General features: G+C 43.3%; 1 protein-coding gene across 4 annotated transcripts in view; it reads right to left on the bottom strand.

Annotated features, from left to right (window-relative positions):
* Positions 1-16163, bottom strand: part of COL15A1 (collagen type XV alpha 1 chain) — a 378174-nt gene that overhangs the window by 116563 nt on the left and 245448 nt on the right. For all 4 annotated transcript variants that reach the window (XM_075586146.1, XM_075586144.1, XM_075586145.1 and 1 more), the window contains 2 exons: positions 10884-11021; positions 2640-2702 (listed from right to left, as the gene is read on the bottom strand). In XM_075586146.1, coding sequence (XP_075442261.1) covers positions 2640-2702; positions 10884-11021 — 201 coding nt within the window. The remainder of the gene's footprint in view (positions 1-2639; positions 2703-10883; positions 11022-16163) is intronic.

Below are 16163 nucleotides of genomic sequence, written 5' to 3'. Positions count from 1 at the left end.
CCATTTAAAGTGCATAAACAATACATACCTGTCTGTGTTTTCTGCTGCATTTTTTTTATGGCAACACTGGTGGTACAGTCTTACTCTAAGGCTACAGCCCCACTGCCTGCGCTGCACACGCGCCTGCGAGACTGGCGGCGCGTGCAGTCAAGTTCACCGGTCTGCAGTGAGCTGCAGGGGGAAAGATGGGGGGGAGTGACGGGGCACGGCCATGACGTCACCCGGCAGGTTTGCCCTCATTGGCTTAACTGCAGGGGGGCGTGGCCTAGCGCTCTGTCGCTAGGTCTGAACTCAATTTTCATGTATCCCTGAAAAACTGTCGGCTCAGCGCTGTGGCCGCCCCTCGCAGCGGGCCCGGCCCCATTGAGGGGCGGCTCTTGTCCCCGCAGCCAGCAGGGACCAAGTCTTAGATCGCACAGATCGTCAATCTTGCAGATTTGAGAATCTGCCCCTTAGTCTTTTAACAAGGTGATTAATATAAACCAGAGTTTGCTCATACATGGAACATACAGAAATAGTTTGCAATAGTTCCAACTTTTGGCATAGTAACATCTGACCTTTCCCAATCAAATTAGACTTACTCTACTGTAAGTTTCCTCCGGTCATTCCAACCCTACAGATGAACACTTTAAATTCATACCAGTCAACTGAGTTCATACAAGTCATAGGTGTCTATTGTTAGGGACGGATTAAGGAGGGATTGTGAGATCATGAGACAATGGAAGACCAGAACTAGGGCCCCAGATCATCATTACAAGGGTCTGGTTTAGAAAGTGATCTAGTCAAGATATGTGGTTGCAGGGATGTAGTAGTTAAATGTGTATGAGGAAGTTATTTTATAGAAAACAAAGTATTTCAAAAACAGTACCACTGTTTTTTCTAATCGTAGAAGAACTTACACTATAATAGGGAAGTAAAAGTTACAGGAAATATGTCGTTATGACTAAATAGACTGTCCTCGAAATAGGGAAGTAGATGATAGAATGTCTAGACTATAGAATGTCTGTAAACATGATTTTACATTTATTTAAAGTAAGTGAAAGTTATATATTCTGTTGTGCCTGTGTAAGTATATCATGTTAGCAGTCACAGGATGGGAGGGTGGATACGGTTAGTAGACAAAGAAAGACCATATAATATGATCATTATAGTTATAGGTCACATGACACTTCTTGCTTAGCCCTATCCTATTAAAAAAAACACTGTTTTGCTTGTCTTGCACTTCCCCTGCGAGAGACTGCTGTCACCCAGAGCTCTGCAATCAATAAAATCATCTTTGCTTCAAACTTCCCGAGTCCCAGCCATGACAGATTTGTGTCCTAATACTATGATACAGGGCATATACAAATCTGGGAGAAACAACATGCAAAAAAAAATTCCCATTTAAATCTATATGATTGTTTTCTTTGATACATCTTGGGCAATTTTTTAGCCCCAATACTGCACTACTTTTGAGGTACAGAATAAATAGCATGATTCTTAAACTCAGTCTCCCACCCCCCTTTGGCCTACTTACAGTTAAAGGGTAGCCAATCTGAGAATTTAAATAAAAATGATGACTTAAAATTGACTATCCACATGACCACTAATTTTAAAGAAGAGTATCTGGTCTGGAACTAATTAATTTCATAATTCCACAATGTTCCTAGATGTTTACAACTATCATTAGATCTAATATCAAGACCACCATGTCATTTCATCCTACTAAATGGAAGAGTATGTGGCCAGGTCTCCCCTTTGGGCATCCCCATGGCCCCTGTGGTTATCCTACCTCTCGATGTGGCTGTGGATGTGCAGGGAGGTTGCGGCAGGTGACCGAGTCGCGGAAGGCTCTTGACAGCTCCCTTTGCAGGGCGTCGCCATCTTCAGTGCGGCCGCGCATGCGTGAGATGAGCTCAGCGGCCATGTTTGTACTCCCAGCGCATGCGCAGAGGCTCATCAATAGCTGCGGCCATTACTATATAGCTCTGCGTGGGGAACTACAACTCCCAGTGGCCCCAGGGACTGGGAAACACGACACCCCATAGCCAATAGGGCTGCAGCATTCCCCTGCAGGAATGGATACATTTGGTACTCTTGTCTACAGTCGGCACTACCGGGTGCTGGAGTACCCGGCAGGTATCAAGAAGTGCACCAACTTTACACACGTTACTTGTGGGCAGCGCTGTCTCACACATTGGGTGGGTAGCTTCTTGTGGACACCAGGGTGGTTGGGTGCTCAAAGACCCTCAGTACTTTGGGACATATCCCATCAGGTGTGGACACTCAGTTGGAGGGCACTGTGGGGTTACGGCCGTGCGTGGCCTTGTTGGTGGGGACGTTATAGTGTTGTCCTTTCTCTTATGCATACAGTTAACTGTTATTCTTATCAGTGTGTATCATTGTATTGGGTCCTGTGAAAGGGTTATCCAACATAGTAGGATCCCACACAGATGGAGGCGCTGTCACCAGACCGATCAAGCACACCCCAGGCTCCCAGCAGCGGAGGGTCAGGCCTCCTGTGAGCCACAGGTAACGCACCACACATACAGTCACTGCCATATCTTCCAGGGGGTGGGGGAAAGTGCGCTACAAGTATATAAAATAATAATGAAATCACAGTGATATTATAAAGTCATGCACTGTAAAGTAAAACTCACTTTCACTCCTTTTGCTCCAGGAGTGCCGATAGCACCATCCGACCCAGGAGTGCCTGGTATACCCTGGAAAGTAACAAATACAAAGGAAAAAATCAGATAAAAGAAGCATTGCTCCATGTGTTTTATGTCCCACACATGCACAGAAAGAACTTTAATAATGCAAAAGGAATAAACCCACAGTATCTTGGCCAGCAATTGTTTGTAGGATGAAATGTCAGAAAACTGCTTAGAGGGTAATATTTCATTACATAAAATATATGCAGTTATATTTTGTTAACATTTTTATTGAGCAAAATGTAAAACATTAAAATTACAAAATAAATCTCAGCACAGATTTGCAAACCATTAACATACATCCATAATATGTGTATATTTCAATCTGATTTTTGTTAAAAAATATATATTTTTAATAGTTACCAAAGCAGTTGCTTGTTTTAACTACGTATACTGTTTCCAAGTCAATTGTACTGTTTGATGAAATATTATACATTATATGTAGTTATATATATATATATATATATATATATATATATATATATATATATAATACTGTGTATGTATTTTTTATATATATATATATATATATATATATATATATATATATATATATATATATATATATATATGGTTTTTATATACTGTATATATAAAACCAAACAATATGAATAAAGGGCGCAAATCAGTGGATCAATAAATAAAATAAAAAATATCAATATACAATGTGTCATCTGAAGGTGTCCAATGTGGTAACCAAGTCCCAATTTGTTTGATCAATGTAGCTGAAAATATCAGGCAGTGTGGGTGTGTGTCACCGCACAGACAATCTGATTACAAAATCAGTGACTCCCTCTCTGTTTGGAATCCTCCGTCTTGGAAGTTGATCTTCCTCCTGCGCGGTGTCACGTCTCTCAGCTGGGTCTGCTGTGCCAGCAGGTAAACTTGAATGTGCTCTCACACCAGTCACCAGAGTTGCTGCTACGGCAGTGTAATCCCAAGATCGATAGACACAATCACGTGGCTATGACGTCAGGCGTCAATACCACGAACAGTCCATTGTAAAACTCCACAGAGCAAATAGTCCCAAGATATTTAAGCCAGATGGGTAACAGATTATCAAAGAGTGGATGTCGCTGTATAAAAGCACTTACAATAAATGCACAAAAATAAAACCTTACGCGTTTCGTTCCTAGCGTGGGAACTTCTTCAGAGGCAAATCTGAAGAACTTCCCACACTAGGAATGAAACGCGTAAGGTTTAATTCTATTGCATTTATTGTAAGTGCTTTTATACAACATCCTCTCTTTGATATGAATACATTACTGTGACATAATTCTCTATAATGTTCATAAAATATCATTTTTTTTGTTTAAAGCAGGAGAACAGGCTGTATTGCGTTTGAATTATTATTATATTTTTTTAATTACAGTTTTGAAGCAGGGGGTCCCCGGAGCTGAACTGTGTTCATTTCAGCTCCGGGTGCCCCTGTTCTAGAGATAATTACCTCCATAATAGTTCTGGTATCTATGCAGGTAGAGAGCTGTGTGCTTAATATAATGGCGGCTTTAAATGTACAGTGTCAGACGTGCCAATATGAAGCCGGGACGTAATCCGTTGTGACTTCCTGTTGGCCAGTGTTAAAGGGACATTTAAGCTACACAGGGATACTGGCACCCCTACGGAAGTAAGTAACTAACTCTGGAAGCAGGGGGTCTCCGTAGCTAAAATTAACATAACATAGTAGACCCCCTGCTTCAAATCTGTAATTAAAAAAATAATAATAATTTAAAATGCAATGCAGCTTGGTTTGCTGATTTCATCTTCCTAAAAATAGCACCTTACATTAGAACATCTCCTATACCATATTTTCTATATGTGTTGCAAAGCTATAGCCAGTTTCAAACTAATGAATTCATTAATGCACAGAATGCATGGTCATATAAATAGTCTGATTCTGGAACTTGGATAAGAAGTGATACAATTGCGGCAATTTTGGATCGTTTGCAACAAAAATGGACGCAATTCAATAAATGGCATGAACTGCATCAGTTTTACATTTTTATTGCTCCTTGTCTTTAACTGATTTGCTGCCAGAATGGACAGCAATGTCCTGCCAAGCAAGGGGTTACTAGTCTATAGAATACAAGCAAAAGGTTTTACCAATGTTAGTCAGGACCGTATTTAGGCATAGGTCTACTAGGCCCAGGCATAAGGCATCAAATTTCGGGTGAAATTGCTGGGAAAGAGTGTGGGGCCTTTGTAAAGGTCTTGTACCGCCTCCTGCAGAATTACCATGACAATGTGACTTCACATGGCGTCCTTTGTCATGGAAACGCGTTGACACATGATGTAGGGATGCTGCAAGTGGAGGATGGCAAAAAGGTAAGTGCCTACAGCGGCCTATGGGTGGCAAAATTCTAAAATTGGCCCTCGTGGTAGTGGTAATCACCATGTTCTAGTGCATGTGTGTGCAAACAGAGGGGGGGCACAAGATTTTCTAGAAGGGGCACGGCGCTTACTGACGCCCCGCACTCTTCCCCAAGGCATTTAAATTAAATGCAGAGGGATCACGCGAGGCCTCTGTAACTTCCCTCACCTTGTCTCCGGTGGCTTCGGGTGATGCGTCGTCATGGCAACGTGATGTCACTTGACCCCCGCGGCATTATTTGATGCCGGAGACAAGGTAAAGAGGGGGGCGCGAGCAGGTGGGGAGAGCAGGCAGGGGGACGCAGACTGAAAAGTTTGATCACCCCTGTTCTAGTGCAGCGGTGCGCAAACTGGGGGGGCGCAGAATTATTTAGGGGGGGCGCAGGCGGCGTGCCGGCAGACGCTGTGCACGGGCGGTTGAACAAACTCTGTGTTGCTTCCCTGCTCTCTGTTTGTTGTGGGGCCTTGCTGTGTCTCTGCTCCTGCTGTGGGGGCGGGGCCTTGCTGTGTCTCTGCTCTCTGCTGTGGGGGCGGGGCCTTGCTGTGTCTCTGCTCTCTGCTGTGGGGGCGGGGCCTTGCTGTGTCTCTGCTCTCTGCTGTGGGGGCGGGGCCTTGCTGTAGCTCTGCTCTCTGCTGTGGGGGCAGGGCCTTGCTGTGTCTCTGCTCTCTGCTGTGGGGGCGGGGCCTTGCTGTGTCTCTGCTCTCTGCTGTGGGGGCGGGGCCTTGCTGTGTCTCTGCTCTCTGCTGTGGGGGCGGGGCCTTGCTGTGTCTCTGCTCTCTGCTGTGGGGGCGGGGCCTTGCTGTGTCTCTGCTCTCTGCTGTGGGGGCGGGGCCTTGCTGTGTCTCTGCTCTCTGCTGTGGGGGCGGGGCCTTGCTGTGTCTCTGCTCTCTGCTGTGGGGGCGGGGCCTTGCTGTAGCTCTGCTCTCTGCTGTGGGGGCGGGGCCTTGCTGTATCTCTGCTCTCTTCTGTGGGGGCGGGGCCTTGCTGTGGGGGCAGGGCCTTGCTGTGTCTCTGCTCTCTGCTGTGGGGGCGGGGCCTTGCTGTGGGGGCGGGGCCTTGCTGTGTCTCTGCTCTTTGCTGTGGGGGCGGGGCCTTGCTGTGTCTCTGCTCTCTGCTGTGGGGGCGGGGCCTTGCTGTGGGGGCGGGGCCTTGCTGTGTCTCTGCTCTCTGCTGTGGGGGCGGGGCCTTGCTGTGTCTCTGCTCTCTGCTGTGGGGGCGGGGCCTTGCTGTGTCTCTGCTCTCTGCTGTGGGGGCGGGGCCTTGCTGTGTCTCTGCTCTCTGCTGTGGGGGCGGGGCCTTGCGGTGTCTCTGCTCTCTGCTGTGGGGGCGGGGCCTTGCTGTGGGGGCGGGGCCTTGCTGTGTCTCTGCTCTCTGCTGTGGGGGCGGGGCCTTGCTGTGTCTCTGCTCTCTGCTGTGGGGGCGGGGCCTTGCTGTGTCTCTGCTCTCTGCTGTGGGGGCGGGGCCTTGCTGTGTCTCTGCTCTCTGCTGTGGGGGCGGGGCCTTGCTGTGTCTCTGCTCTCTGCTGTGGGGCGGGGCCTTGCTGTGTCTCTGCTCTCTGCTGTGGGGGCGGGGCCTTGCTGTGTCTCTCCAGATAATTTAAATATGTATGATACAGATGTTATAAATGCTCACAAAAGGTTGAAATATACTGTAATAATTTTAAATCTTTTAAAATATTGTCCAAAAGGCAGAAGATGACCAATTCTAGTGTCAACAAGTAATCAAGAAAACAAACTGTAACATTTTAAAACAAATTTGATGAGAATATTAAAATACAATGCATTCATAATGAAAATATTCCTATTAATTAGTAGTAGCAGTTTTTATTGTTCAAAAGGCAGATTTTATCCATGCACTTTTAAAATGCATGTTTCCCACTCAACATGTTAAATGATATTGCTACCGCAGTTAACAAATGTACATGCACAGGTAAGAAATACTGACGTTTCAAATCTCAGTAGGGGGTTATTTTATCATGTCAAGGAATATTTATATCTGCAAAACGTGGATTAGTACTGCATATTTTTATTTATATAGTACCAATCAGTTGCTCAAGTATTCATTTTAAAGCGATTTGGATAAGGTCATGAGTTGCTGGAGCCAGTTTCTCCTACTGTACTACAAAGTTTTCCCATTAGACCACTAGAAGGCAAGGGAAAAAATATATTTATTCCACAAGTTTCCTCATTTTATAGGATAAAGTCTGACATTTTTCTTTGCAAATTCTAAGCATTATCTTGGAATATCGCCTAATGTAAAAAGAACTGTCTTTTTGAACTATGGGTTTTCACTCTAAACTACCGTAGTGAGCTATCAAGGGGAACCACTGAAGGAAGATAGTCTTGCTATTTGCTCAAAACTCTGATTTAGAGGTAACAGCATACATCTTCTTACCGTGAATGAGATTATTTAAATGCCCCAGAGCATTTGGTTACTTTGGAAACATTTAAAGCTTTATTAATTGTAATTTATACTTTTTCTAAAAAAAAAAAAAAAAGTGTCATTCATCTATATAGTCTGAATCGGCTGTTGACTTCAGAAATAAATAGAGTAAGGCCTTTAATCTGTGAAACCAATTACTGATATGACTTTACTTTGGACCTCAGAGGGACTGCTGCTTTAAGTTTTAAAAAATGGTTTAAATTATGTACTGGTAGTGAAACTACTTCAGTGATATGATTAAGACACAAAGAAGGCAATCTAAGGTACTGTATAAGGTAAGGTAAGGTAAGGTAAGGAAAACTGTTTTTTTTTTTTTTTTAATTTTATTGTGTTGGGTTTGTTTTGCTTCTATGTAAAAGGCACATGATTTGACACACTCTCATCCTCAGTTAATGGAAAATATGTTCAATGCCATGGCAACGTACTTCTTTCTCACCACATTCAGTGTTTTGAACTATGAAACGCAAGAGAGCCTATTTAATAACTTTTCTAAAGTCACATTTGGGTTATAACTCCCACGCAGCAGGAATATGAAAGAAAAGGTACACAGTCTGTAACTTTCTCTTGCCGGTTATTTCAAATTTCAGTTAAAGTAGAAATTGTTCACTTGTTAAACATAGGAAGTTCTGATTTATTATTTTCAGGTGTGACAAACGTGTTAATTATTTCTTTATTAATTTCAATATGCTTCGAAAACTTTATGTTAAGTGAATATTTCCCTGAAAACAGAATGCAATTTGGCAACAACAAAAATAAGCAGTATTCACTAAGGGTTAGAACCTCAAAGCTCCGTTATTGACTTAACGTTAGTCCTAAAAGGGATCTTCAACGTCCAGTAATGATGTCCTAAATGCTGTATTCAGCAGTAATTAGCCCTTGTGTTGCTATAACGGACATTAGTGCTAATGATATGCAAAAGAGGAGTCCCCTCTAACATCGCATATTCACAGAGCTCCATTATAGATAACACAGGGATGTAACGTTACGTTAGTTATGTCAGAGCTCACAACCAGACCCTGAAATACAGTAGGTCTTTTACAGGGTTTGGATAAGTGTAAGACAATAGTTAGGTATTATTTAGCTGATATGTTGCTATTCACAGCTTCTTTTCCTTTGCTGTCTACTCTTTTTTTTACTTTAATTAAACCCCTATTGAGGGTCTGCATGGAAGTAACGCCACCTTTGGGTAACACAGGCTTAACGCCATGTTATTTAAAGCTAACGTAGGCAGTGCGAACTTCACATCCTGTTAAGTCTATGCTAATGAGATCACCAACGGACATGGATTTTGCATATATTTAGCGGTGTGGATACCTGTTAAATTCAGGAAAACTAACAGACACGACCTATTTCAGTAACGTCCCTTTAGTTACCCAGATTTAACGGAGCTCTGTGCTTCTACTCCTAAGAATGTCTTTTTATGTTCTGGCTGATTTGATGCAATATTTTAACAGCCAGACCACTTTACGCATGTTCCCATTTACTTACATACCCCCAAATAAAAAATGTATAAAAATTATACAAATGGTTTATTTGCATATTTCTCAGTTATCTCTCACAGATCTTCATAGGTTTCATTTGTCTCACAATGTGGAAAATAGGTTAATGTATTTTGGAAGCCTCTCTCATATCATGTCTAAACATACCGTTTCTGCATGGTTTGGATATGCAAAAACTGCTAATGAACATGGCGAGATTCAATTAATATGATAATTGAGCCGAACACAACTTTTACATTCAATGCAATGAGTTAAACCTCTTACTAACTAATATCAGTCCCTCTATAATCAAGACTGGGCTTTTCCATCTTAGCAACTCCAGTCTGAAAACAAAATAGATGAATGAGCGCAAATCAGGTCAGTTTGAGCTCAATAAAAATGCGTTCAAATTAAGTGGGATGCTCGCCATCTGTCTCTCTGTTAAAATGATGGCATAAATGCGGTTGGATTTTTATACCGTTTCAACTAATAGATTGGATTTACACAACTTTTACTTTTCACAATTTTTTTTCAAATTCATTTTTTAAGGTTGCCCTAACCGGATTGCATGCGGGACTCTAGCAAGTAGTGGGAAGAGGGCACACGAGATCTTAATAAATAACAGAATTGCTGCAGAAACTGGTAGCTATCACAATGTCAGAACAATGCATTCAGAAACAGGGTCGCCGTGGAAGAGAGGCTTCCAATGGGACAAATATTTGAGATTTAGGAGTTTAGGATCAGGACCCAAATTAATTAAATTTGTCATGGAAAACTACTAACTTAAAGGTATAAGTCTCCCTTTAAGTCTACAAGACTGAAGATATTAAAATAGGAGAGATTGATTCCAAACCAGTAAGAATTCTTGAGAATGGAGAGGTCTGCATTAGTATCTTCTTCTTTTTCAATTATATTGAACAATCAAAAGTGACAACCATTGTTATGAATCATATTCTATATTTACATATAGTTCTAGATGTAATTATTAGTTATGTGTACTGTATGTTTAGATGCACTGAACAAATATTGGCTGGCTTGAGCACCTGGAAATTATAGAATAAGCTGGGAAAAATACTGCCTTTTGACAACCGTTTTGACCTTTTTTGGAACAGCTCATTACCATGCCAGAACCACTAATGTCCTCATCAGACACCTGTAAAATTGCAAAAGTCAAAGTATATTTCAGTATGTGAAACACATACATCATGTGATATAGTTTATGATAAATTGGGTAATCCAATTATTTTTTAAAAACATATTCCAGATTCACTAGTATAAAAATAATATCACAACACTTTGGGCAAGTGGACAGTAAATAAAAAAAATATAATAAAATAAATGTTAATGCGTTTGAAGGAAAAATGTAGGTAATATTGTACAAACCCTTCTTACATTTGTGCTACATAATATATATGACGGATAGTTAATACAGTGTCTAAAGTGAGAATATCTTAACAATTACTCTGTATGGCTTGGATTGAGTCTACAGTATATTGCAAAATGTTTTATTTATGTAAGTTTTACTCTGCAGACATGTGTTTCTGTAATAGGGATATATTTGTGCAAATAATACTAGGAATAATTAATTTTTATTAGGGGATGGATTGGCCTGATGGTCATTAACCAGCTTCAGAAAGGAAGAAATGAAACCCGTTAAACAGTTAAACCCATTCAGGACTGGTTGGGACAGCAACACGTTTCACTTTTTGTTTGATGCAGGGCACAGATCACACTTCTCACTAGGTTTTCAAATGGGGACAAGTGAGTCTATACCTTATTCTGGAAGCATATTATATACAACAACTCATACCCAATGTGATGTAATTAAAAATGAAGTCATATCCCCTGTTCCTGTGCTTTGCCAGAAGGATTGATTAGAGGACTGAAGATGTTACTTACGGGAGGTCCAGGCATTCCAGATTCTCCATCTCTTCCATCCGCTCCTGGAGGTCCCTCGATTCCCAAGTCAGAACCTGGCTTTCCTGGTATTCCAGGTGATCCTGGTGCCCCCGAAGGGCCTGGAGGTCCAGGCAGGCACTTTGTATAAGGAAAGTGCAAGTTTAATATTTGTATTATTAATATTATCATCATCATGTTCTGGATTCTTTAAGCAGTAACAAGAATCTCCAGGCACTCCAAGAAATAATATTTGAATATATATTTATTTTACATATCCGAAAAACTAAAGTTTTGGCCTGTAGTTAAGGTGACCAGATGTCTTAGTTTTTAAGGGACAGTCCCGACTATCTCTGTAATGTCCCGGTTTTGAGCAGAGAGAAGCAGCTGCAGCGAAATGTCTCATTCTACCATTAGGTGACACTGCGCTGCTCATGCAGCTCCACCTCTCTCTGGCTGCAGAGTGTGTGTGTCTGGGTAAATAAATGTGTGTATTGGGGTAAGTGTGTATGTGTGGGTAAGGCTGCGCTTATAGTGCCTGGCGACGGCGATGCGACGTTGCTCCAAAACCATTGCATTGTTGCCGGTCAAATTTGATTTTTCAGAGGCTTTCGCCACGTGACAGCCTCTGAACCAATCAATGGCCAGGTGGCTAGCGACGTTGCCCGCAAATCAAAATTCAACTTTTGTGGACGGCGACGGGTGACGTCATCCGTCGCGTCGCCGTTGCCGGCACTATACGCGCGGCCTAAGTGTGTGTGTGTGGGAAAGGTGTAAGTCTGTGTGTGGGTAAGTGTGTGGAGGTGTAAGTGCGATTGTGTGTGTATATATGTGGGTAAGTAAGTGTATGTGGATAAGATTGTGTGTGTATATGTGGGTAAGATTGTGTGTGTAATAGTGTGTATGTATGTGGTAAGAGTGTGTGGGTGGTGAAGTATGTGTGTGTGGGTAAGTAAGTGTATGTGGATAAAATTGTGCGTGTAACAGTGTGTGTGTATGTGGGTAAGATTTTGTGTGTAACTGTATGTGTACTGTATGTATGTGGCTAAGAATGTGTGTGTGTGTGTGTGTGTGCATATATATATGTATGTGGGAAAGAGTGTGTGGGTGGGAGAGAGAGAGATGGAAGGGACAGGAGAGAAGAGATGAGGGAGAAGAGAGTGAGAGAGAAGAGGAGACAGGAGAAGAGAGAAAAAGAAACGGGAGAAGAGCGAGAAAGAGAGAAAAAAGAAGAGACGGGTAAGGAGAGAGAGAAGAGATGGGGAGAAGAAGGGACAGGGAAAAGAGAGAGAGTGAGAAGAAGAGAAGAGAGAGAGAGAAGAAGCGACAGAAGAGATAATAAGAGATAGGGAAGGAGACAGAGAGAAGAGACGGGACGAGAGAGAGAGAGAAGAAATGGGAGGAGAGAAGAGATGAGAAAAGAGCGAGAGAAGAAGGGAAGGGAGGGGAAAAAGGGGGCAGGGGAGAAGAGTGTGGGTGTAAGTAAGTGTGTGTGGATAAGTAAGTGTGTGTGGATAAGTAAGTCTGTGGGTGTGTGTGGGTAAGTATGTGTGTGTGGTTGGGCAAGTAAGTGTGTGTTTCTGGGTAAGTGTGTGTATGTGTGGGTACGTGTATGCGTGAAGATTGTGGGTAAGATTGTACAGTATGTGTGTGTATGTGGGTAAGAGCATGTGTGTATGTGGGTAAGAGTGTGTGTGTATGTGGGTAAGTGTGTGTATCTGGTGTGACAAACGGCTTACTCCGGGGCTCCGTCGTTTGTCCGGGACTGTTTAGAACACGGTCTTTTAGGGTAGGTTAAATGATGAGGCGTCACGTACTGTTCCTTTAAACAGGCTATGCCTGGTTTATTCAGTCCCAGACACTGAGACTGCCACAGTGCATACAACAGAAAACAGATCAAAACAAAAGCTGCTCACCTGAGCGATAACTTAACTTAGATATCCCTGACTCAGGGTTGGAAGTGGCTTTTCCACTTCCAACATCAAAACACGGTACTTTTGCAGTCTTACACAAATGAACAGAAAGATTGAACCTGTTTGGGGAAGAGGCTTCTCCCCTCTGTAGTTCAGCAGCCTTCCAGCCTCCTGGCTCTTGTGGGGAGACCAGAGCAAACAGGAAATCAGTCTTTCATACCTGATTCCTAATTAGCATGACAGGTGACAGAAATCAGGCAGCAGACAAACTCTGGTCTGGATCTCTCATCCCTCAGTTCCAGCGCTTGCCAAACTGTGGGATGGAGTGTATGTATTATAAGGCTGCACTCCCAGGCCAAACAGGATAGAAACTGTCTAGTATCCTGGGAGCCCTATATACGGAATTTATTACCATCCCCTGGTTTCTGTCACATATCCTCCCCCCCAGCTCAGACCTCGAGGGATGAGCGACCATGGATATTAGGGAGTGCATCCTTGACAACCCGTCAGCATTGCCATGTTTGTGCCCTGACCTGTGTTCCACAGAAAATTTAAAGGGTTGTAGGCTTAGGAACCACCTGGTCACTCTAGCATTCTTTTCCCTGTTTTGACACATCCAGGTAAGGGGTGCATGATCTGTGACCAACCGGAATTTTCTCCCCAACAGGTAGTATTTGAGCGTCTCTACAGCCCACTTTATTGCGAGACACTCTTTCTCTACTATGGAGTAATTTTTCTCCTGGGGATTTAGTTTCCTACTTAAATAAAGGATGGGGTGCTCCTCACCTTGAGACTCCTGGGAGAGTACCGCCCCCAGCCCTACCTCAGATGCGTCGGTTTGGACTACGAACTCTTTGGAGAAGTCAGGTGTGACCAACACTGGTTGGGCACAGAGAGCTTCTTTCAGGCTTCTAAAGGCCTGTTCGGTTTCGGGGGACCACTTTACCATTAGCGGTCCTCTTGCTTTTGTGAGGTCAGTTAGTGGGGTTGCCTTAGTTGCAAAATTGGGAATAAACCTTCTATAGTACCCAATTAACCCCAAAAAGGTCCTTACTTGTTTTTTTGTAACTGGCCTTGGCCAATTTTGTATCGCCTCCACTTTGAGTGTTTGGGGTTTGAGTAAACCTCTGCCAATAGAATATCCCAGATACTTGGCCTCCTCCAGACCAATAGTGCATTTAGCGGGGTTAGCAGTTAGTCCAGCAGACCGGACTGCGTCAAGCACAGCTTGGACCTTTGGAAGGTGGGATTGCCAATCTTCACTATGGATTACCACATCATCCAGGTAGGCGGCAGCATACCGAGCATGTGGTTTTAAAATTTTATCCATCATTCTTTGGAATGTGGCGGGAGCTCCATGTAAGCCAAAAGGCAACACCTTATACTGAAAGAGGCCGTCTGGGGTTGAGAAGGCTGTCTTTTCTTTTGCCCTTTCTGTGAGGGGAACCTGCCAGTACCCTTTTGTTAGGTCTAGGGTTGTGAGATATCGGGCTTTGCCCAGTCTCTCTACAAGTTCATCTACCCTGGGCATAGGATAAGTATCAAATTTTGACACCGCGTTTAGTTTCCGGTAGTCATTACAAAACCTTGTTGTACCATCTGGCTTTGGGACTAAGACTATAGGGCTGTTCCACCCACTTTGGGATTCCTCAATTACACCTAGTTTTAGCATTTTTTTAACCTCTAAACTTATAGCCTTTCTTTTGGCCTCTGGGATTCGGTACGGTTTAAGGTTAACTCGGACCCCCGGTTCAGAGACTAGGTCATGTTCAATTACGCTAGTTCTACCTGGCCGTATAGAGAAGATTTCTTTGTTTCTTTTCACTAAATTCTGAACCTCTCGTTTCTGATGAACAGACAGGGTTTCAGCTATGCTAACCTCTGGGTCAGTTTCTTGATTCTCTGACGGACCTGGGGGTACTAGGGTTAACAAGACTTCTCTATCTTTCCAGGGCTTGAGTAGGTTTATATGGTAAATTTGCTCAGGTTTCCTCCTACCTGGCTGTCTTACCTTATAATTTACTTCTCCCACTCTTTCCAAGACCTCATATGGCCCATGCCATTTAGCAAGGAATTTACTCTCCACGGTGGGAACCAGAACTAGTACCCTATCACCTGGAGAAAAAATTCTGACCCTAGCACCCTTATTATATGTATTCCTCTGTGCTTCTTGAGCTTTCTCCATGTGTTCCCTCACTATGGGTAGGACTGCAGCAATGCGGTCCTGCATCTGGGCAACATGCTCTATTACACTTCTGTAAGGGGTAACCTCGTGTTCCCAAGTCTCTTTGGCTATATCCAGTAAGCCCCTTGGGTGTCGGCCATACAATAGTTCAAACGGGGAGAAGCCTGTGGATGATTGGGGAACTTCCCTAATGGCAAATAACAGGTACGGTAACAAACAATCCCAGTTTTTCCCATCTTTATCAACCGCCCGCCGTAACATGCTCTTTAAGGTTTTATTGAACCTTTCCACTAAACCATCTGTTTGTGGATGATAGACTGAGGTTCTGAGATGCTTGATTTTTAGGAGTTTACATAGCTCTTTCGTTACTTGGGACATAAATGGTGTTCCCTGGTCAGATAGAATCTCTTTAGGAATCCCGACCCGGGAAAACAGAACTACTAACTCTTTTGCTATGTTTTTAGCTGAGGTGCTACGTAGGGGAACTGCCTCCGGATATCGGGTGGCATAATCTAATATTACCAATATATGCTGATGTCCCCTAGCAGACTTTATTAGGGGTCCTACTAGATCCATAGCAATCCGGTCAAATGGTACCTCTATTATGGGAAGGGGTACCAATGGGCTGCGGTACGCCTTGAACGGGGCGGTGATCTGACATTCTGGGCATGAGGAACAATAATTCGTAATTTCTGCCAGAACCCCAGGCCAATAGAAGCTTCGGAGAACCTTTTCTTTTGTCTTTTCCACCCCTAGGTGTCCCCCCAATGGATGACTATGTGCGAGGTGTAATACTACGTTACGGAATGTCCGTGGTACCAACAATTGTTTAGTTGTAACTGATTTCCTTTTATCAACCCGATATACTAGGTCGTTCTCTACCTCGAAGTAGGGGTAAGCAAGTGACCTATCTGGTTGGCCAGGAGTACTATTCTGGTCCCGTATATTTCCCCTTGCTACTGCTAATGTGGGGTCCTCCCACTGGGCCTTCTTAAAACTCCCAGGACTGACCTCTAGGTCAGCGAGGGTCTTATCCGGTTCTGGGTTGGTAAGTGTCTGCTCAACATCTTGATTTGGGGTATTCCCTACCAAAGTAGTGATGGGGAAGGGAATTTTACAGCACTCCTCCTTTTCCCCCTTCTTATTTGGGCCCTCGTCAACCTCCATTTCTGAAAAAGGGAAAGG

This window comes from Ascaphus truei, chromosome 2 (genome assembly GCF_040206685.1).
Source record: "Ascaphus truei isolate aAscTru1 chromosome 2, aAscTru1.hap1, whole genome shotgun sequence".
NCBI lineage: Eukaryota > Metazoa > Chordata > Amphibia > Anura > Ascaphidae > Ascaphus > Ascaphus truei.
The sequence above is the reverse complement of the archived record's forward strand: the minus strand, read 5'-3'. Positions and strand labels throughout refer to the sequence as shown.